Source organism: Platichthys flesus, chromosome 14 (genome assembly GCF_949316205.1).
Source record: "Platichthys flesus chromosome 14, fPlaFle2.1, whole genome shotgun sequence".
Classification (NCBI taxonomy): domain Eukaryota; kingdom Metazoa; phylum Chordata; class Actinopteri; order Pleuronectiformes; family Pleuronectidae; genus Platichthys; species Platichthys flesus.
Genome location: NC_084958.1, coordinates 9430869 through 9453673, shown reverse-complemented (window position 1 = coordinate 9453673; position 22805 = coordinate 9430869). Strand labels below are relative to the sequence as shown.

The following is a 22805-nucleotide window of genomic DNA, read 5'->3' as shown; positions in this document are numbered from 1 at the left end:
AAGATTCTGTGAAAGAGGAAGTAACAAAACGAAAAATACATGTGTGCATTTAAAAATAATCCATTTACACAGCTTTGCATCTTTGGTTACAAAGTAGGATGAATGATTTCACAGCTTTTCCCCCCAGGCCCCCCTCAGGAAAAACAATGGAGGAAACATGAGGGGGGGTGTGGCAATACTAATTCACTTTTATATAAACTACAGACAATCGAATCTTCAAATGTGTGTGTGTGCAGGCTCACGTTTAGATTTGATGTCAACAGGAGTTATGATGCTTTATACTAAACAAATGTACCTTCTGGATCTGGACTGGAGCTCTGAATAGGCGATCGCAGCCCAAAATACAGAGTTAGTGTTAAACATTTGTCAGGACTGGTTTTGGCAATACTCTTGCCTAATATAAAGCCTTGCCCCCTGGGGCATGTGGCCAATCTGCTGAACACTGTAAAAGAAAAGAGGAACGAAGTCAAAGGGCTACTGGTTTCGTGAAAATGGTTCATGAATGAAAATAGCAGCCCCGTAATAAATAAAACACTTAACAGTAGGACTCAGAAGAGCGATGCAAGAGTTGGACATGATGTGAAAGTAACGGCAGCGAAGTGGCGCTCAAAAAGAAAATGGACTCTCTTCCACTTCTTACTTTACATGGAACAGCAAGGCTAAAAATAACTCTTTACCCACCCAATTGTCTTGTTTAAAAAAATAATCACTCTTTTTTTTGACAATCACTCTCACTTGTCCCTTATGTGAGGTGTACTCCTCCCTTTCCACGCCCGCAGGCAGAGCAGATCTCAGGTCCAGTCGCAGGATCGTCTCCGAGGCCCGGTCCAATACAGGACGTCGTCTGTATGAGCCCGGAACCAGCGGTCGACCCGACACGACGAAACCAGCCCAACCTTCCCCGGACACCCTGTCTCTACACACTCTCTCGACACACTTCCTCTGTCCATGTCTCTCCGTCTCCGTCTCTCTTGATGATTGCATTAACACTGGAAAGGCCCACAGTACAGATGCATACACATTCCAACACAAAATTCACACTTCCTTGCTAACTCACCCTCACGCACACACACATACACACAAGCACTGTACTCTTTGTGGTCAAGCTGGTGGCTAAGAAGACAAAGTTTTTTTCTTCTTTTTATTTTCACATACACTAACTGTAATAAGCTGTAGAGAAGATGCTCTTTTTGCGTCGCATGGGGCAGATGCACTTCAAGCAGAGGTGACGTTGGGTTGCAGTTGTTGCTGTTGGCCTGGGTCGGGCTGGGGCTGAGTCTGGAGCTGCTGGGGTTTCGGGTGGTGCTGGACCTGGGGCTGCGCCTGTGGCGGAACTTGAGCTTGAAGCGGAGGTGGGGCCTGTTGCTGGGGGTGGCTGAGTCCTTGCTGGGGAGGCGTGGCACCCGAGCTGGCGGCCGGCTGGGTGGACAGCTGAGACAGCTGCTCGCTGTTGGCCACGGATTTCAACACGGCATTCTCCCGCTCCAGCATAGAGTTCCTCTCGAACAGCTCCTTGATCTGTTCCTTCAAGACCTCCACCTCTTCACGCACTGCATACATCAGATGGCTTTTCACCAGGTCCTGAAGAGAGAAGGGAACAACGGCACGTAATGAGTCAACGGCACGTAACCAGAAGACGACCAGTCACACACAGGCTGATTTATCATGTTGCAACATGTTAGAGGGAGGTTCAAGGCTACAGCTGCTTGCGTATTCACTGGGTTAATGTGTAGAGGTAAAAGATAAAAATGGCAGTTGAAGACCCTCAGGCTCTTGGAGCACGACACTAAGTCAAGGCAGACATGACAGCTACATGCTTTTTATTCTTCAAGCCCAGACTCACTTTAATGCAGCAACACAGAATTTTCTTTAATACAGAATATGTGTTATTCAGTTACATGGAGGGAAACATTAATATCTACTTCAAACATTGTCCATTTAAAAAAAGACAGAATTGTATTTGAAGAAATGTAAGATGAAGGGTGAATGGATTACTCACCATAGCCTGTTCTATTTTATTATCAATGGCAACGACATTGGATCCAGAGGCACTGTGGGGGAACAGAAGACAGATATGAGAATTAATAAGGTTGCTAGACTTTCCCTGGACAGATACTGGAATCAGAGAACTCTGGAAATCGGGAAAATTAACAACATGAGCAAAAGAGTAAATGAGGAATCAGAGCTCAGTGAATCAAACCACAGGAATCCAGGACCGAAAGTTGGGTCTTAACATGAATAGTATAACTCAGATGTAGGTCAGGTCACAGGAGGAACAGGCCAGAGGCTGAGCTGCAGGAAACACACCAGGTCCCAGAAAGGGGCCAATACAGTGCGAGAGAGAATTATCACTGGAGGTGTGGTGACAGAGGGTCCACACACTGCTCTACTGTCTGCAGCCACCATGGCTTCTTCTCATGACTCAGCTTTATTCCCTCGGACCCCATCACTAACTTTACAATATGCGAGCACGCGGAGCAGCGGCCGCGCAACGTTACCTGCGGCGGTTGCGGTAGTGAGCGAGCAGCGGGGTCGCGCGCCCCGCCGTGTCCCCGGGGCAGCACGGAGTTTTGAAGGAGAACGTGCACGGCATGGCGCGGCCCGCGGCTGACGAGACATCGGTGTCGGCGGAGAGAAAGAACCGGCGGGGCGCAGCGAAACCGCTTTAACGTAGGAAAGGTGACCGCTTTTAGAAAAGTGAAACATGAACCCACGGGTGGAGGAAGGACGGGGGGCGGAGAGACTGTCTGAAATGTCCCTGGCTCCGCCCTCCTCCTGCTGACCGGTGACTCAAGCAACTGCACCCTACAGCTGCAGGGGGAGGCGGTATGGAAGCCCAGCGGGGTCAGTACAACCAGTTAACACAGTTCATGTATCCATTCAAAAATTAGCAAACAGATGGTTGCTCCACGGCAAATATACAATCATATTTTAATCAAATAAATAAAAAGACATTTGTAGATATAACATGTTATCAAATTATTCTCAAATCTTTGATACATTTGTCTCCAATTATAAATCAGTTAGTCAATATATTTTCTTAATTAATGTGGTGATTGAACATAACCAGTTGACGACCAAAATAACTTAATTACTCTGTAATGGTGTAATCAATGGTTTTACCACTAGTATTCATCCACTGGACACCTTGAACATCTTTCTAGACCATAATTTAATGGCATTTGATCTGAGCCACAGAATCTTATGATGGTACAACATGAACATTCAAGGAATCCCCTCCGTCATAAGCCCTTGTTGCATAGACCAATGCCACCATGTGGTAGGAAGGTGTATGTGGTGGAGAACAGGTTGACCAAGAAGCCCCTAGGACAAAATGTTCTGTTCCTCCACACCATCCAATTTGTGTGTCGGAGGCCAGCGGAAGCACTCAGTTGATTTACATCAGGCAGTACGGGGGGAAGGAATGTTCCTCATACCTCCACTGCTAAGAAACACTATCACTCACATCCACATTACTTACTTCCTCCGTCAGACATGACAGCGTCTAGCATGAGCTAAATTAGTTTCTGTGTCTCTCCCTCTGAGACCACACTATATGAACTGTTACATAACCAAACGGAAAGAAAAACAGTATCAACCTCAACTTCACCCTAAATGTGTGTTTAATTCAGAGAAGGCGTCACTTAAAGACCCTCCCATAGTCTACCTCCCTAACATGACGTTTCAACATGCCTGTGCCCAGAGGAATCTCTCACTCTATAAAACGCAGACACTGAGTGGAGTCTATAGGCTACACCCTTGTTGCTTCACCCGACAAAACATGCCTCTATCAACTAAATCTCTACATTGTGTGCAGTATTTCTTGCATGCACTGCACATGTATACATGTGGTACAGACCTGTTATCAGTCATGCAGTCATCAGTGTTCACCGGCTTGAATCTGACCTTTTTATTTAGCTGTTAATAGAGAGCAGCAGCTTTGTAATAACTTGAATATGACATGTTCACTAAAGATTCATATGCTCTCCACTTGATTTACATACATAAAATACATTTTTTTTTGGAGCACCAACCATTGAGAAATGAGAAGACTCAATCAATCACGACCATTGATGTGTATTAAAATAGACAACATGTTTCAGATGTCCATCATGACTGTTTGCACAGTTTTTATAACATCAACTAACAAATTAAAACCCCTTTCTGAAAAAGGCGGGCTTAAGACCTATATTTCAGCCAACCACCAGGTGGAGGTGACTTCAGGAGATGGGAATATCCAGTTTGTAAGTTGCTGAAAGATTTCAATAGTCCTAGTCTTACTTGTTTAAGTTTAAGATTGTATTTTCAAATTCAAACTTTAATTAAACAATTTTTTTAAAGCTGAAACCAGGAATTTATTAAACAAATTTATTATCAAAACAGTTGCGATTATTTTCAGTTCTATTGTCGTCTGAGCTTCAATACAATGCTGTGTTGAAGCCAATAGTCCTAATGACCAGGACAAATCACTGAATTCCTTTAATGCCTTGAAGCATTTTCTCTGGAGCTTTTCCTCCAGCTGCTTTCAGTGGAGGCAACAGGGAGGTGGGATGAACAACAAGTGAATAACAGTAGAGGAAAACTCAAGAGCCCCCGAGTGTACTGTCAGCGTCGGGACATGTGACGGGCCAGAGATAGCTTTGTAACTATGGAGACAGGAAAACATCAATAACACAATAATGCTTCTCTGAAAGTGTGCAAGGCAGATTTCCACAAAGCCCAGAGCTGGATGATAAACTGTAGTTCTGTATCCTGAAGTCAAAGTGGGTAAAGACGACTTTGTTAGACAATGATGTTTTCAGGCAGCTTCTCTTTACTTCAGCTGTAAATGCACAAGTTACCCTGAAACAAGCAGGAACAACAATCAAGTCAAAGCCATATTAGGACACCATCTGGTATTCCAAGTACAACTTCCAGTAACAACTGGCACAGGGGGAAGATTTTGTAAGCCGCAGCATGAGTGAGTAGTGTTTTGGAGTCAATAGAGTGAGTGTGCCTGGCTCCTGGTGCACATGAACTTGTTTAAGCCTCTGGATCTCAAGTCCAAGTCAAGAAGCTGTTATGTAGAGTATCGTCGGACTACAAAACAATGTGTGGTGAAGCCGCCTCCTCCGTTTCTCCAGTGTTAGAAAACAAACACTATAGCTCTGGTGATGCAAGTTAGGTCAGGACCTGCAAGCCCCTAGGGCTGGGCTGAGATAAAAAAGAATGCTAATGAGGGTTTGAACTTACTCTTACACTGATTATGCAACCAACGCCTATGTAAACTTCACCTTGTACATTAACAGAACTGCCGTCTATAAGCTCCGGGTAGAGTTTGGCTCTTTCCCCATACAGTGCTGGAGCTGTAAAATAGGAATGTCCATAAAAAGTCCATTGGAGGCAGAAAGGTTTGTGGGCAACGGTGACTAACTCATCTGAATTGTTGTCATTCCTTGACTCTGGAGGAGCTGCTGGCATATTCAAGAGTAGCAGGTTTCCTAAAGCTACACGGGAAGAACAACGCTAAGTCGGTTGAAGTCAGCCTGAGACATGTTGAAACAAGTTCAGGGATTACCAGGGAAAGTCTGATCAAATGCCCAAGGACAGCAGGTGCACAAGGCAGTCTAACCATGACACCTGCAATGCAACGCCTGTCATTGTAAAGAATTAACTGTGCTCTTTATCAATCTAGATCTTGTTTTCTCTATGTGCATGTAATGGTTTACTGTAAAAAGTATTTTTCACACTAAAATGAGCATTTATGTACTTCCATTTAATCCAACACCTCCCACTGTCAATGTCACATTACACAGCTTTGCATGCAGGAAGTTAACCAGCAGAGAGTAAAAACAAGGAAGTGATATAAATTACCGGCGAGCGTGCATGGAAACTCTGAATTGCACGACACCGGTCGATTACAAGGAAGCAGTATATGAGATCAATTGTATTCTGTCGTTGATCCACATACATACAGTCTGTGAGAATCTTGTTTGTTTCATGTAATCTACATTTAAAGTTAGCAGTTCTGGAAATCTAAACATTGGTGTCAATTTGAAGATTTGTTTTGGTAGCCTTTTGCCCGCAAATTTTAGATATCCACTTGTTTGCTTTATTGCCAAATGTTTAATGATAGTATTGACTCTACTCAAGTACGTACGCTAAGTATGAAGCTATCTCAGCACTGGGCTAACTTGGCTTAGCATAAGACTGGAAATAAGTAGAAACAGCTAGCCTGGATCTGTCTCAAGTTGTGAAAATGACAAATGATCATCCTAAAATCGTGTTTGTTAATCTGTATAAAAACAGAAGTGGAAAAACTACTCCATATTATTGATTATGTACTGGACTGTTTCTGGCAGGATGCAGTCTCCGCAGGTTGCACATAAAAAATTTAAACATGAAAATCCAACACCAATATGGTTTTGGTTCTAGTACTGTAAATCTTTACTGCTTGGATCCCTGATTATAAGAAAACATGTACATTTTGAAAATAACATTCTAGAAAAGGTCCTCTGGAAGGCACATGTGCCAAGTGACCCACTTTATTTTGACAATGTGGCACGGTTCCATTTTGGAGCCGTTAGTGAGGCTTAACAATCATATGATGCTAAACTTAGCGTAGAGTTAAATACTTTATAGGGAGATTTAACATATTTGCTGTCAACAGACAGTACATGAAATAAAGGATTTCTTTATATACAAACTTTACTGTAAATATAATTTTCTAAACATTGCGGGAGATGTTTTATTACAACAACGTATTCAAAAATATCACTCCGATTTAAGCAAACGTCCGTTTTTTAAGTCTTCTATGACTTAATCTAGTTGGTTCAAACATGATCCTAAATAAAGCAGACTTAGTAAGGGTCAACTCCTGAGGCCATTAACAATATCTGCCAAACAGTCTTAAACAAAGCACTGGTTATCTCTGCTTCCATGGAAACAAAGGAGCCCTTGGCAGAACAGTGAATCCACAACAGCGATACACAAAAAAAAAGAAAAGAAGCACGGGGCTCATATCAGCACTGCTGGAGCCAGTTCACTAGTATGGTGCCTCCTGAGTGGAACTGGAACTAGCCAAATATTGAGTGAACTTGTGCACTTGTCCAGTGTAGATCATGACATCACAACGTTGATTTACCTGTATGCTGCTGGGGCAACAAATGGACAATTAATTGTGTGTTGTATGTGTGTGTGCGTGTAGTTCTCTGTGACTGGTGATGGTGTGTAAGCCGTTCATTTCTCAAAATCTGTTTCATTTCCTGTCACTCGGATATGGTTTCTTGTGCTTCCCTTTTCATTTTTGTAAAAGGCACTATGAATACGTTCAGGCTCATTATACAGCGACAGGGTGAGAGTTTCTACATGTTGGTGTCTGTGTGAGTCCAAGTACTACAGGGTCTTCTATCCGTGTAATAATCCGATAACTTAGAAATTTAAGCTGTTTGACAGAAAATGGAGCACAAGTTCTGTTTTAAATAATGAACAACTACTTTTTACTTATTGAATTAACAAGGACTAACTTCTCCACAAGGGCTTGAACAAACAGTAACAGTCATATGACCAGACATTGTGTGTCTGGTCCGCTTCATTACATTACTTCAAGAATTCAAGCGAATTATAAACCGCAAGAGCCTGTTTAAAACTACTCCCTTAAATACTTCCTACTTCAACTGTCATGTCTTGAATTTTGTTTGCGATTCCAAATACATGTATCGTAAATTAGATAATTGGGTTAAGAGCTGAAACGTTTAGTCAATGAGTGGATTAGTTGATCAATAGTGGCTGGTTGCACCAACTGGTCTTATGCCTGGTCTCAAGCTAAGTCTGTAGTAACTAGACGTTATAAGTCCAACCTCATAGTTACGCCAGTTGCACCTTCTTCTTCTCAACTAGACCGGTTGTCCATTTTAGGGCAAGTCCGTAGAGGTTGTTAAGACAAATCTAAAGCCGTTTTTAAAGTAACAATTTTAGACCTCAAATTTATCCTTTTTTTTTTATTAATCAAAAACTCCACCCACTCTCCAGTTCGGTTTGCATCATGTTTTCAACAAAAGAAGTAATTTAAAAACGTCCCTTTGAAAAACTTTTATCAACAGTTTCTTTTTAAATTTAGGACATTTTTTTGACCAAATGCTCTCTTGATCCCTCACTAGGAACGATAAGACGTTGTTGTGGAAAAGGGATTTCTGGACGACCTTGCATTGCTTGCTTCAAGATAACCGTTAGCTGCGCCCATTATTGGATTAAACCTGTTTACAATCTGTTTAACTTTCTCTATTTGATTGTTTGTCTCTGCAGCTTGAGATCTCAGCAATTACACTGGTGCATAAGACGTTAGAGATTTGTCCAAACAAATGGGAATGACACCAAGGCTATAAACAAACCCGGATTCTGAAGCGAAACAGGCAAAATTATAACGTTACAAAAAGAGGCAGTTGGGGAAAAAAAAGACAGATTGATAGAAAACAGGGGAGGGAGAGAGGGAGAGAGAGAGAGAGAGAGAGAGAGAGAGAGAGAGAGAGAGACAGAGATATGGCTGAGAAGACCATTGGCCAATCCTGTGCTTGCTGCCAGGCTTTGTTTCCATTCTCAATCCATGCACGTGTAGAAAGCAAGGCTCACTGCCATTGAACACAGCACACGTTATTACACTCTTGCAGGCCTGTCCAGTCCATTCCAGTATAGTACGGTACCTATCACTGTGAGCCTTTGAGTCTCTTAATCTGCTGCCAGACTGGAAGGCCTGGTAGAAAGCCTTGGAGGGGTTCCTGTGTCACATTCAAGAAAAGGGAGAGACGACAGAGATAGGGCAGAATTGAAACAGCGAAAGAAAAAGAACTGAAGTTATGATTCCTAGAAATGTTTCCTTACATAACTTCATTCCACCGCACAAAACATGTTGGCTTGGACTGACTAGAGAAAAAGCTCTTAGGTTTCACTGCTACATTTAGGACATTCAATCAGCGAAGCAAAGGGGGAGTCTTGACCTAAACACAGGAATGTGTGTTCAAAAGCTGGGGACAGCTTCATAAAGTTGAAAGTCCTCCCTAAGGCCATTCACCTAAGGTCTGGTGGCACTTACCCATGTTCAAGTTGTTTTTAAAATACAAGCGGAAAAAATAAAGAGGGAAACTGCTGACAGTTAATTTTGTTAATACCCTCGCGTCAAGAAATGCATTAGCATCTATACTGCAATCTATAAGCTACAAGTATATGATGTTCCATGCCAAAGGAGGTATGTTGGGAAGGGGAGAGGAAATTCCAGTCTGACCCTCACTTCATCTACACCCAGCTTGTGCCTTTCAAAACGTGGTGCTTGTCTTTGGGATTATTCAAACAAATGTAAAGAACACTGACATGACCATATGCACACAGAGGAGTGAGCCAACACAAAGCTCTTACACACACACACACAGAGCGAGAGAGAGAGAGAGCAAGAGAGCACAGGGGAATTGGGAATTTGATTTACAGCATGTGTGTGCACATTATAGCAGCCAAGGCTCTTTTCCTAGAAATCTGTGGCACAAACTCCCTTTGTCACATTACCTCATGACTAAACACTCTCACATCCTCCTCCCATGCCTCCTGCAATGGCGCAAGAAAAACCTCTGCACATGTGTGCAAGCGCACACCTCCACAGAAAAGCCTCTGTATTTTGCCAAGGCCTTAACGCTGTGCCAGCGAGTGAGCAACGGGCTGAAATCATCGAGGTCAGATGATTTGGAGTCCAGCAACCTCTTCATGAAAGAGGTAAGAACTGGAGGAGTCATCATTCCCTGTTTTCAAGTAGCAAACACTCCGCTCTCAATGGCACTCTTTGTAACTCTAAAATGAAACATGTCAATATCCATCTATGAAAGCACCTCTTTGTAAACCAACTAGTCAGTGCGTTCGGCAGTGTAGCCGTTTCCCCCCATAAACCCCACGAGTATGGAGTGTGAGGCGGACAGAAAGAGGGAACACATTACAGAAGAAAAAGTCCCCTTTCTTTTTCTGAACCACTCTCTCAGAGCACATAAGCTAGCCTGACACAAACTCCATAGCTGGCTGCACATGCCCAGGCTTTGCCCGACAGTACCCTGAAGCAAAAATTATAACCTGACCTAAGCAGACAAAAATAACCTTTTGGTAGATTCTTGCTGGTTGCTATCACACATCTCACCGCAGCATGACACATGGCTTTTCCTTCAGTGTGCCTGTGCTACGAACCAGCTGCTGTGTCAAAGGTTCAGGTTCACGGTTATTTCTTGATGATAACCACAGAAACTCATTGAGCACATGAAAACCCACACGAGCCTTAATTGATGAGGGGGGGAGGAAAGAAGTAGAAATGAAGAGGAGAGAGGTAAGTACACAAAAAAACATGTGGTGTCAGAATAGATTTTTTCTTTTGCGTTATGGTGTTGTGGTGACCTCAAGCATGTGCTATACTTGAGGCAATGGAGATAACATAAAGCAAGTATTCAGTCCAAACCCTCTCATTCTACTGTGCTGGCAAATGGGCTGAGGGATGATTAAAGCCCCTTTTCCACTGGTGCAATGGGAATGGATACAATCGGCTTTTACTCCCGTGTCGAATGACTTTGCAGACACAGGATTTGAATTGGCTCTGGCTCTGATTGGCAGAAAGGCAAACTAGACACCCAGGTGAAAACGCTTTAACTATAACGCCTTGGAAAACTGTATAACTGGATACTGTAGAGACAAACAAGGGAGAGGTTATGAAACAAAAAAGGTCTCAAGAAATATGTTTTAGTCCTGTGTAAGAATAATCTCAGTCCACAGTAAAACATACATATCACATGACCCTTCACATTCACTGGTCATGCCATGCTGTTGTACACTGGAAGCCAATTGTTTATTAACTGTAGGCTGCATAGTTGAGGAAAAAACTACAGATAAGAAAAGTTATGGTGAAGGGAAAGAACAAGGAGGAGCTTTTACTGAAAGTTAAGGTTCGCAACACTTTGCTCCTACGTCTGGTAGTCAAGTCACAACTAATAAGAACCAACTAAGGAGGAAATTTAGATGATTGTTTATAAAAGTCTCAGTTCCTGTACTTCTAGACTGAAAAGCAGACCCGGACTTTTCAAAAATAAAAATGGGACCAGTAGAATTTCCAAAAGTCTCTGTTCAAGGAGCTGTAAAACTCTGAAGTAGTGTGAATGCCAGGCGTAAATATAGTTACAATAATCAATTTAAAAACTAAAACCTATGAAACAGTTATGACGTAGCCTAAACGCTCTCTGTTGCTGCTTTCGAGGATTCACGTTCTCAGCACCATCCATCCATCTGTCACAGAGCAGAAGTAGGTCAAAAATATTTAGATTCCAGCTGCCCTATGGGAGTTTCTTTCAGCGGGTTATGGGTTGCAGGCTGGGGAGATGGAGTACAGGGAGCACTCAGAGACACTGCTTGATTACTGTATGGCCACTGGGGGAGAGATTAGCACATGATGAGTGCCAGGGACACAAAGATCTTTACCGCTATGACGACTGTAGGAACCTTGTTCAACTTCTGGATCGTGGGTCATAGTTCTCCATAGAGTCCATACTTTCTGGGTATTTATGGGGGGCTTCCAAGAAGTATCAGGGTTTAAACTAGCTGACACAAGTTTCTGTGGTATGTTAAAATTACATTAAGGCTACAAGCAAGCATTAAAATACAAAGTCTTTGAAGACCTGAAAAACTATTTTTAACAAACAATAGACAGATAACGTCCCAGAACCAAAAACTGGAGAGCTAACGTGAGAAACTGAGTGAGCAAGATAGAAAGTGAGAGAAACTACAGTGAACCTTTCACATTATTTACAAATTCTTACTGTGTATAAAACAGGTTTTGTGAAAGCTTATTGTTATTTCAGACTGAGTGTCAGCTGGATCTGAGTACTACAAATCTGGAATTGTAAAAAAAACAACAATCTGGGGGGAGGAGTGAGAAAGAAGTGATTTTAGCAGACCTCTGTAGTCTGGTCCCTCTTCATCTCGGCTGCTTCAGCCGCTATAAGCATAGCACACTTGAAACACACTGCTGAACATAGCATTGCATTATGGGTACTGTAGGTGCCTGGTTTTATAGGAGGAAGAATGTGTGGAATGAAAGATTATATCTCATACTGCTTCATCAATACCGTTTCTTTTTTTGGGTTACTGTCCATTGTGAGTCTGACAGTGTTAAAGGAGTACAATACTAGGTTAGTGGGATAATATAAGCACCTGCTCTGGATTCCTCTTCTCAACACAAATATTGTGGTTGTATTAAAGCTGCAAATTATCCGCAAAGACAACGACTTTAATCCCTATTTTGGCTCATCACATAAGAAAAAATTGCTTTTAATCTGTCGTTAATATTTGTCTGATTTGCCTAATCTTTGCAGTATTTGACAAAAAATGCCAATGTGCAAAAGAGGCTTTTTGCTCCATACACACCAAATAAACTACATTTATAGGTAAATCAATATATATAACCCATTTTACATTAATTTGGGGTTATTGTTCAAACAACAGGTAAGTAGTTGAAGGATCACAATTGAAGAAATTTATGTTGAAATAACCCATGTGTAAGAATATGTTTCAGATTTTAAAGAATAGTAAATAATTGAGAAACAAAAAATGAATTTATAGAAAGCTAATCATAAGTAATTATAATATCAATAAGTGGTTTCTCCCTAGCAGGTGAAAAGCCAAGACATTAGAAATATGGTGTTCTTAGTAATCCTTCACGTCACAGAAGTGTCACTTTCCAAAAATCCTGATAACAAGGATATTCTCAGTTAGCTTATCTACAGTGCAGCACATCCCCATTTAAATAGGCCATTAAAGTCTTGGAGTTGATGTTCTTCTGAGAACAATGGAGGGCCTCCATACCCGAGGTGGAGGTGATGACTGAAGCAAATCCTACAGACACAGGCTTGAGAAAACATTTTTTTAAACTTTCTCTTTAAAATAGCTTTAAGGCTAAGAGAATGCTGGGTTCACCAAGGATGGAAAAGTGGACACAGAAACACAAACCATACACAGTGAGAGGTGACTGAGATCAGGGCAGGAGCAGAAGATGACTAATTATACTACTGCTAAATTCAGTGCTTGTGCACAGATCGTTGATTTGGTGCAGTGGGATATTACGGCATTAATGGTGGCAGACTAGGTTTAGAACTGTGATTAAGATAGGTGTGTACTTCTACCCCTGTGAGGCACTCTGGATGAAGTGTGCCCACAAAAAGTCACATGATATGACCAGAGAGCCTCATTGCGGAAGCGGGGAGTGAGCTAAGGAATATTAAATGAATAGAAGGTGGCAGTGTGAGGGGCGGACTGAAAACAGGATGTAGAAGTACGCCAGAGGTCGCAGAGGGGAGGGAAAGACCCTGTGGTATATGTTGTCTCTGTGTCACTCTCTCTTCCCCTCACCTACACCCACACAGCTCCGCCATGACTAAAAAACGAATAAACTGGCAAGTTTGTCCGAAACTATTGCACGGCCAAGCAGCTTCCCTCAGCGAGAGCCCCACAACCCACTCATCCGCAGCATGGGTAGTTTTGCAAGAGCACAAGCTGCCTCAACCCATCCCCTTTTAAAGACACACCCCTCATCCACCCACACAGAGACAGTCCCTCAATTCACAGTGGCACTAAAGCCTGAAACATGCTTCTGCGTTTTCACGGGCCCGTAAGCGCAAGAGCCCTTCCGGGTCCCTTACGTGCTTATGTATCCCTCCTTACGTGCTGACGGGTGTCGACCCCCTTTTCTAAAATTTACGGCAAAGCTCCGCAAGCTCACTCAGCCCGCAAGGCTGTGATTGGTCTGCTCCACATCCCTTCTGGAGCTGCATTTCCGGTTTCATGCCCCATAATACCGGCAGAAATCACGGAAGATTTAGAAGAACGAATATGGACCAAATAGAAGAGCACTTGGCAGAAGATATCCGATAGTATGATCACTTGTATAACCTGTCATTGACTGGCGGATTTGTCCGCCAGAAAAAGGCTACGATGAGCCGCAGTGGCTATGTAAATAAACAATCGACGAAGAAGAAAGAAGGCGTCTCTAAGGTCGTCTCGACAAAAAGCATTACTCCGCCTAGTGTTCTGGCGCAGAATTGCTTTGTAAGACGCGCAACGGTTGGGGAAGCATGAATGAAAACGAGTCTTGCGCCACAGCGGCGTGAAAAGACGCAGACGCAGTCGCAGAAGCATGTTTCAGGCTTAACTGCTCAACCCCCCTGCCCCTTTACCCCCTGAGGAGTACAATTTTACATAAACTCCCGATATGCAGGGCCAATAAACCATTCTACACAAGCATGACTACAATTATACACAGACCACAGATGCATTACATTCCTGCAAATTATCCAGCAAAAGTCGGAGAAACAAAGACATTATGACAACCCAACGATGTTATTTTATGCCCTGTGTTGTTGAAGCAATCTGGGAAACATTAAGCTGAGCAGATGATATTCAAATTATGAGAACATCAAATTCAGTCTCGAGTCTATATCTGTTTTGGGAACACTACAGAGTGGAGGATCAAAAGGGACAAACATTAGCTCCTACAAATGGCCCAGAGTTTGTTCCAGGTTGTGGAACTTATTTGAAGTCCTCAACCTTTTAAATCATGAGCAGCTGCATGCGTGTACATATACAGATGATATATTTTAGCTGCTGAAGCTGTCCATTTGAAGATAAAATGTGAGTGTTTTTGTTGTGTGGTGTTTGTGTGTTGGGGGGGAGGCAGCAGGAGACCAAATAAACAGTGGTGGGGAAATGTGGAAATTAAGCAAGAGACAAATAAAAAAAGCTTGGAGGGAGGAAGGGTTGTATGGAGCATAGCTCGCATGCCTGCAAGTCACTCTGCAGCTTCCTCCACCTCTAGTGAACGTACCACAGTTCCTGCTGCAAAGAAATGTCATTCAGCACCTAATCTGTACATGAACAACTGCCCTGCCTTGTCTGTCAGTCAGTCTGTGGGGTGGTAGGTACAAAGCACTGATGCCGCACCACTGGTAAGAAAAATAAAACACCACCAAACAACAGCTAATGCCAGCTTGGGCGGTGAGTGAAGAACAGAGGGAGAGGGTGTGCCTACTATATACATCCAAAGGGGCCTACACAGGATATACAGTAAGCTTGCATTGCAAAAGAAAAAGGCCACAATGCGACAACAAGAACAGTTTGCCGACACACCCCACTGTCAGGTCGCTTATCGGCACAATGTGGGCACAGTGGAAAGACTACTGCTCAATGTCTGATAGTGCTCGGCTGTCGTGAGAGACCCCCGCTCTTATCAGCCTGGGAGCTGGGTCTTCTCACAAGCAACACATGGGTCCTATACAGCCTGAAGTCAGGAGCACTGTCACAAACATAAATACTGTTCTAAATGACACAAGTTGCTTGAATGAAATGAATTTGTCTTTACAAATGAATACACCAAAAAAGTATGTAATTTCAAAATAAATAGTTTGCACCAAAAAAAATAGTATGTAATAGATACCATGTGTATACTGAAAGTAGGCAAACGCCAAGAATCAAGGTCCAATTACCGGACCTTGATTCTTGTCTCCAAGTGGTCTAAAGTGTCACAGCTCCATCTGACACAGGTGATGGATTTTACACACAGTACAAACAGGAAGCTTCCCTGATGTGCTCATAACAAACTGAAACACATCTAAATCACGTCTATTATCCAACAACATGTGTAGTAAAGCAGAGTCAGTGTTCTGCAGTCTGTATCTGGTCATCTAAAAGACTGTTGATGGAAACCACAGAGATTTCAGGCACAGTGTCATTTCCGCTCGTGAGTGGCATCCACTACAAGTGAGACAGAGAGATGAAACTTAGGAATTGAGAGAAGATTAGAAACGAAGCAAATGTCATATCCCCTAACTGACAGCAACACAGTGATAACATGTCTTATTATCCATATGTACTAGAGTGCAGCCCTCTTTGGATTGCTTTTACTGTAATTATATAACAAGAAACAAGGACTGCATCAGTTTACATCCCCCTGTCAGGCCACTGTCTCTCTCTGCTCCAAATGCAGTCTGAGAGAGCGATTCCCGGGGCGAACTAAACAAAAGCGCAGGGGGATAAAGATCAAAATAAAGAGACTGTTTTGTGTTGTTTCCTCTCCCTCCACCTAACCAGAGGCTTTTCCAGTCGACTGCCGTAAATCGTTGCTCTGACCTGGCGAGTATTCCGTCCCTACCACAGACATTGCTAGTAGGTAATAGTTTATGGAAAAAAATATATCTCTCCCTGCTCATCTCATTTGCTCATTTCATAACGAATTAAAAACTCCTTGTAGGTGCTTTAAATTCCTACACTTATACCATTTGTGCTGTGGATTATTTTCACATTTACACACTGTGATCAATCTAAAGGATCATTACACAAAAAAAATACTACCCACGATAAAAAGCTAGTCAGCAGGTTTTTCTTAATCTGAGGTCCTCTTTACAGACTTTCCTCAGGGCCGCCTGATGTGGCAACAAGTGGAAACAGTGATATCATACAAGTGGCAACACCAACCGAAACACTCTTCTGTGTTTGTATTACAAAGTCTTTTCCACAGCAGGGCTAACTTATTAAAAGGTCAGGCATGCAACACGTCCGCAGAGTGGCCAGGAGAAGCCAGAGAATAAAATAGAGAGCCGAGTGAACTCTATACACAGTGAACAACCAGCAACGCATGGTTGATGTGTGCAGCCAAGGCCATCTCATCCGACACTGTCCTGGAGGTGACAGATAAGTGGGAGGACAACAACGCTGGAGACATGAGACCTGCAACAAATTGCTACAACACACACACATCCTAACACAAAGGGAATGACGTTATGACATCGGTCATGTGTGTGTTTAACAAGCTGTTGCATGCGCTGAGGAGGCCACAGGTGTTTTCCTCCACTGTGCAACACTCCACTTACTCCTTTAGTACCTAATGAGACTATACCTTTTTTTCATTTCCTTCTTTTGTGTTACTTTTCTCTTCCCTCTACTCACACGCTTCCCCCATAACTTCCTTTAGGGTCCATCTGACATATATTTCCAGTATGCTATCTTGTAGTATTATTTATATTATGGTCACTTACTTTTTAATTATTTTTAATTATTTTCTGTATCATGGTCACTACTGTTGCATATTTTTGTTTTCATTACAATAACACTTAACATCATTCCACTTTATCCCCAGCACCTGCTTTTGCACAGTGTCTGTTTTTGCAGGTTGTTTGTTTCTGTACTCTTATTATGTGTAGTTTTAGTAGTGTACATATTGTGATCTTTCTTTTTTATTGTGCTTCGGCACTGTTACTTTAATTCTGTTTTTCTATTATTGCTGTAACAAGTGAATTTCCCCATTGTGTGGATAAATAAAGAAATCTAATCTAATCTAATCAAATCATGTCAGCTGTCACAAGCCTATGTTCCCTGACTCTGCCTGTATGCCATTGATCATGTTGTGTGAGTTATTGAAGACACATATGATGATGATACTGAACTGAGATGAGAATTTTCTAACTGTAAACAATACGATCTTGAAAATTGTTACCTGTCCTCCTCCCCGTCGATAGGTATGTGGATTCCAAACAGGCTGTTGACAGCTGGAGTAGTGAGCTGCAAGCTCTCAGGCATGAAGGGCTTCAATGGTTCTTTCCCGGAGACAACAGGAGACTGTGCGTTGACGAGACCACCACCACCCTCCACCGGTCCAAATCCATGTGCTGGGAGAACCTGGGTCCCCAACACCAGTGAAGTCGTATTGTGGGGTATATGACCCAGAGGCAAACTGGAAGCTGTCACATTTGGCATGGCTGCACTGGAGGCACTGGGCAAAGCGGTGGACGCACTAGAGCCCACTGCCATGACAGGCACATTTTGTACACTGGAGGATGCAGGGTGGAGGCCGTGGGGTTGAGGCTGTACAGCGGGGGCATAAGGACTCACAGTCTGCTGCTGGAGAATGCATCCGCCAACCAGTATGGAGCCTCCGACACCTCCCATACCAGCATTCTGCTGCTGAAAGAGGCCCGGAGTTGGTTGTCCAGTGGTTAGGGATCCCCCTCCTGCTCCAACCAGATCTCCAACCTGACTTGGCACAGACGCCCCTACAGAGGTTAGAGGAATGACTGAGGCAGGCCCCTGGCTCCCAGGCTGCAACCCGGCTGTGAGGCCAGACACTGGCAGGGACTGGCTGGTAGAAATCCCCGGCTGCATGGGAGCAGTCTGTTGCTGCTGATAGTACTCCGTCTGGTTCTGATACAGTCCAGATGACTGGCCAGTCAAGGGGTGGCCAATGGGAAGCTGGTGCTGCTGTTGCGGAGGAGAGTAAGTGCTGGGCTGGCCTGTGGGAGGCATGATGGAGGGCTTTTGGATGATGACACCAGATAGAGGCAAGCCATTTAGTCCGACTGGCAGCACACTCTGTGGGGCAGAGGGCTGGAGACCTCCCACTGTTGGCTGAGCCGGGACAGCCGTAGGCTGTTGTCGGGCGCTGAAGTTTTGATGGTGGATTTGCTGCGGTAGTGTCTCCGCTGAATGAATGCGGGATGATGGGAGAGAAGCATCTGCCACGGAGCCCAAGCCCTGACCTGAGGAAACCACAGAGCCCCCGGTGAGGCCGAGCCCACTGTCTCTGTCTGCAGCAGGTTCCAATGTTGCACTGGCATGCCTGATGCTGTCTACAGTCCTACCAACTCCGGAGCCCTCGGAGTCCTTCTCATAAAACTCTGTGCACGTCCACCGGCCTCTCCGGAAGGGTTCTCCAGTACCGTGATCGAGCTTGATGACCCTGAAGCGTGAAGTGCAACTCACCGTGGAGGTGGCAGGAGGAGGAGCAGCAGCTGAACTGGTCACTGCAGCAGCTTGGGATGCGTTTGCTGACACGCTGGATGCCGGAGCCGGCTGATGATGCCCTGCTCCTGGCTGAGGGATGATGGGTAAACCAGTTGTGACGCCGCTGCCCTGCGGCTGCTGGCCACCTTGAGCTGAGCCCGGCAATTTTCGGAACTCCCCTATGGAAGCGCCTGACAGCGCAGACAGATGACCGGCTTGAGGTATGTGAGATGGGGCCACAGCGCTGATCGCCTCCGGCTCTCCGACGTTGTTCAGTGCTTCTTCGGACGAACTCCTGTCACACGCAGGCTCGTACTCGGCCCGAGAAACGTCGTAAATCTCCGAGGACACGTCCTCAGTCCGGGACTCGTCCGGGTCGTCCAGACTCTCCGTGTCGTCCGCGGCACCTATCGCCGCCACCTGGGCCTGAGTCACACTTGTGATCTGGAAGCAGCTCTTCTTCTTGGCCGGCATTTTCGACATATTAAGAGCCTGATTCCGAGTCCCCCGTATGTCTATGTGTATCCTTCGCGGAAAAGGGACGAGCTGGTTGCAGCTGGAGCAGCTTAGATCATGTTCAAGAGCACACTTTCATCTATTTTACTCAACTGTAATCGAGATGAATCTGCGCCATCCCTCTTCCTCTCTCGGTCTCCTGTTTCGTTTCATGAGCTCATAGCGCAACGCCGCACTTCTTGTCGTCTTGTCCGGCGGATGCGAGTTCAGACGCCGCTACCAGCCGCCCGAGCCTGCGCCAGTGCGGTGATCGGGCCGAGGGGTTTTGGTGGGTCCGGGCCGGCCTGCTAATATCCCGGCTGTGCAGTTGTCAGGCGGCCGCTGTCGCACAGTGTGTTGCCCAGCTGCAGGAGCTAGGAGAGGCTGAGGAGGGCCCGCAGCCCTCCACTCGCAGAGCTAGCTAGCAAGTCAAGCCAACTGGCGGCTGCACACTCCCCCTACGTCGGAACAAGTATGCGAGACATCTTCCAGAAAGCAGTCCGTCGTGCCCGCACACTTCCCCGGTTCGAAGTCCTCCCGTTTCGGCTCCGACGGTGGTGCTGAGTGCGGTCGAAGGAAGGAAAGTGAGTTAAACCTCACGCTTTGAGACAAAACGAGGATCTAAACAGCGCCCACAGTCACCTCCCTCCCTCAGTCACCACTGACAAGATGGCTATGTTGTATGCGGCCGCGCTGAATCCTGGGTAGGCGGGCTGCGCAAGGGTGATTACGTACCAAACGTTTGTGAATCGCCCTCCGTGCTGCCTTCAGGGAACCGTTTGAAAAATGTAAAGTGCAAATGTGTATAGACTGTATGTTGTCTATATCAAATTATACATATTATTATATTATTCGTCTCGCTTTAAGTGCACATTTAGATTATTCTTGTGTTTAGCAACAAGGGCTGCCGATACTTCAAAAAATAAATGCTGACTAGGGCTGCGTGCAGTACTGTGTGGCCCGAAAAATCGAATTTAAGTTGGAAAACAAGGCTTATTTCCTGTTGCAAGTAGGTGGTGCTCTCACTACATACAGAAAAACACTTGTTTCTCTTCTGATCCTATACATTTTTCACCTTTGCAACATCGAAGATATAAGAGGCATCTCAGAACACTGACACTCAAATTCAACAGACAACCTTGTGTTTTGATGGTGTGTAATCAAACTTTGAAGCCATGCCACGGTCACAACATGAGACAAAAACTCAAAAACTTAGTTGATTTAGTTTTAATCTCCATGTTGTTGAGACGACCCTCATCGAATTTGAAGTTGATCTGATGAAAGCTCTAGGAGGATTTAGTTAAAATACACAACCATTTTGCCACGCCCATTTCAAATTACTCCAGAATACGTACATTATCACCAATTCTGCAAACTTTGGGGAATTTTCGAGTATGTCAAAGCCCTCAAAGGCAATTAATTTACCTGAAATATAATAATAATCATTACAATTTCAATGGGGCCTCCGCACTGTCGGTGCTCGGGCCCTAATGATCTGAATATTGAACAAATTAATCAGCTCAACATCAATGTCAATTAAATAAACGTATATCACTGTAGATTGAACCAAATTGGTAGACTGAAGACGTCACATTAGGAAATTGTGAAAGGCGTTATCGGAGTATTAGCGTATACAGACCGAACGATTAATGGATTGTTTAATTGACAATCAAGAGATAATAAAGTAATAACAACCATAGCTACTGGGCCCTTGTTATATGGACTAACTGACCACAGATTTGTGTTAATTTGACTCATTCATTAATGAATCAAAGCGGCTGAACATTATCCTTCCTCTAGCTAAAAGGAGCAACAGGATGCTTCCATTCTGAAACACAGCAATCATCAAAGTGTAGCAGACATTACACATAATTTGCTTTATTTTTACAATTATCAGGTATTACTAAATTATACATTTTAGGCATTGAGTCAAACCTTATTGGAGGGAACCTGAACGCATCAACTCGTTCTCTCCCTATACTGGTAGGTATTTGTGTGTGCTGCAGTGTCACTGATACACTGATGTTATCAGTGAACCTCCACGGGAGAATTCAGCAGTGTGTGTCTGTGCAGTGGCATCTTAAGAATGATCACGGGATAACTTTATTTATTCATTTCTAAGTCAAATCGCACAGCCCTTCATACACCCTGGGCTTGTGTTTCTGGAAAACAGCGAGCATATGACACAGCATGCGGTAACTCCTGTGATCACTACACCAGCTAACATTCTTAATAAAAGTGTAAAGATATATTTAGCATGACATAAGAAAAGCAGTGTATTTTTAAGGGAGTTGATGGGAGGTTAATTCACAAAGATGTGGTTGAAGGAGCATCATACTACTCGTGCTGCATTGCATCTGCAGCCGTTTAGGTGACAAATTGAATTATAAGGGACTTTTATTATCTAAGAAAGTCAAATAAAAAAGTATGAGAGTATATCTGCAGGACTTTTATACATATGCAATATTCTGTTATAACCCATGAACCAGTTTAAATTAATTAATTAATTTAAAATGATGCACATTTGAAAATACCCCTACATAGAGACTAACTACAGGTTTAAAGACACATGACAAGTCAGCTCTGCGCCAGAAATAAACCAGACACACAATCCATAGAGAACACTGCCCCTAGTGGTCAGTGACTGTACCTCTCTGTGATAGGGTACTACGTTTCCTTTTCCTTTTTTGGTTATTTTGGATGAACCTTGAACTCTTTCTCATATAAGTTCTCTCATGTTCCTACACAGTATGGTTTTATGCGTTTCTGTCAGCAGATCTGCCACCCTATGAACATTAAAAAGTCCACTGGTCTATCATTGATGTTCATGCTTAGAGTAGAATGAAAATAATTAGCCACAAAATAGTTGTGCCAGTAATAAGTTTCAAAATAGAAATGACCTCATGCACTTTGTAAATGGACCACATCAACTCAAGTCGTAATTCAATCACATGTCACTGGCTAACTTTGATCCCGGCCATACTGTCATTGTTAGAGTGTTTCAAATTATACAGCATAAATAGTGTTACCTCTGTTTTGTTCTCTGCAGGGGTTCAAATCTCTTCTGTATGTCAAATATTTATATCAGTCCTATGGCATAAGAAATGTTGATTTAGAAATTTATATTAATGTTATATGAACTGAAATTGTATTGACACATTGGTGTTAAACACTGGGAATGTACTGTGTGAATATTTAAATGTTGTAGACAGATATTAAAATAAAAAACCTTTAGTCCTTGACTGTACAAACTCAACTGTAGGCCTGCTTATGGTAATATCCTGTCATTGCACACAAACACATAATATTGGTTCATATCAATATTAACTTTTTGTAAAAGGCAATTACTTCACTCAACATGCTCAACAAAATGAATGCATTGATCTGGCATTGTATTTCATGATCCTTTATCATATATATTGGATCCTGGTTGAAGGGTGAATCCAACTATTTATCCAAAAATAATAATACAATTAATATGCTTCTCCAACAAGCTC

The 22805-nt window shown here is 43.5% G+C and overlaps 1 protein-coding gene across 2 annotated transcripts; it reads right to left on the bottom strand.

Moving 5' to 3' along the window:
* Positions 1–33: 33 nt before the first annotated feature.
* On the bottom strand, positions 34–19985 carry LOC133968090 (TSC22 domain family protein 2-like). Of its 2 annotated transcripts, XM_062403915.1 has the most exons (4): positions 17531–19985; positions 8679–8753; positions 2000–2051; positions 34–1581 (listed from the first exon to the last, which is right to left on the bottom strand). In XM_062403915.1, exons 1-4 carry the CDS (start codon positions 19294–19296, stop codon positions 1216–1218), a joined length of 2259 nt encoding a protein of 752 aa, XP_062259899.1. In that variant the 5' UTR covers positions 19297–19985; the 3' UTR covers positions 34–1215. The 2 variants fall into 2 exon arrangements, with proteins under 2 accessions (XP_062259899.1, XP_062259898.1); XM_062403914.1 differs by lacking the exon at positions 8679–8753 and having other exon boundaries at positions 17531–19984.
* Between the last annotated feature and the right edge of the window lie 2820 nt (positions 19986–22805).

Bases quoted from the DNA above. Each gene is read 5' to 3' on its own strand.
- LOC133968090 (XM_062403915.1), bottom strand. From the start codon at position 19,296: ATGTCGAAAATGCCGGCCAAGAAGAAGAGCTGCTTCCAGATCACAAGT. The intron at 2,052-8,678 runs GTACCGTACTAT...GTTCCCCCACAG, and splicing joins TCAAAGGCTCACAGTGATAG to TGCCTCTGGATCCAATGTCG. The intron at 1,582-1,999 runs GTGAGTAATCCA...TTCTCTCTTCAG, and splicing joins ATAAAATAGAACAGGCTATG to GACCTGGTGAAAAGCCATCT.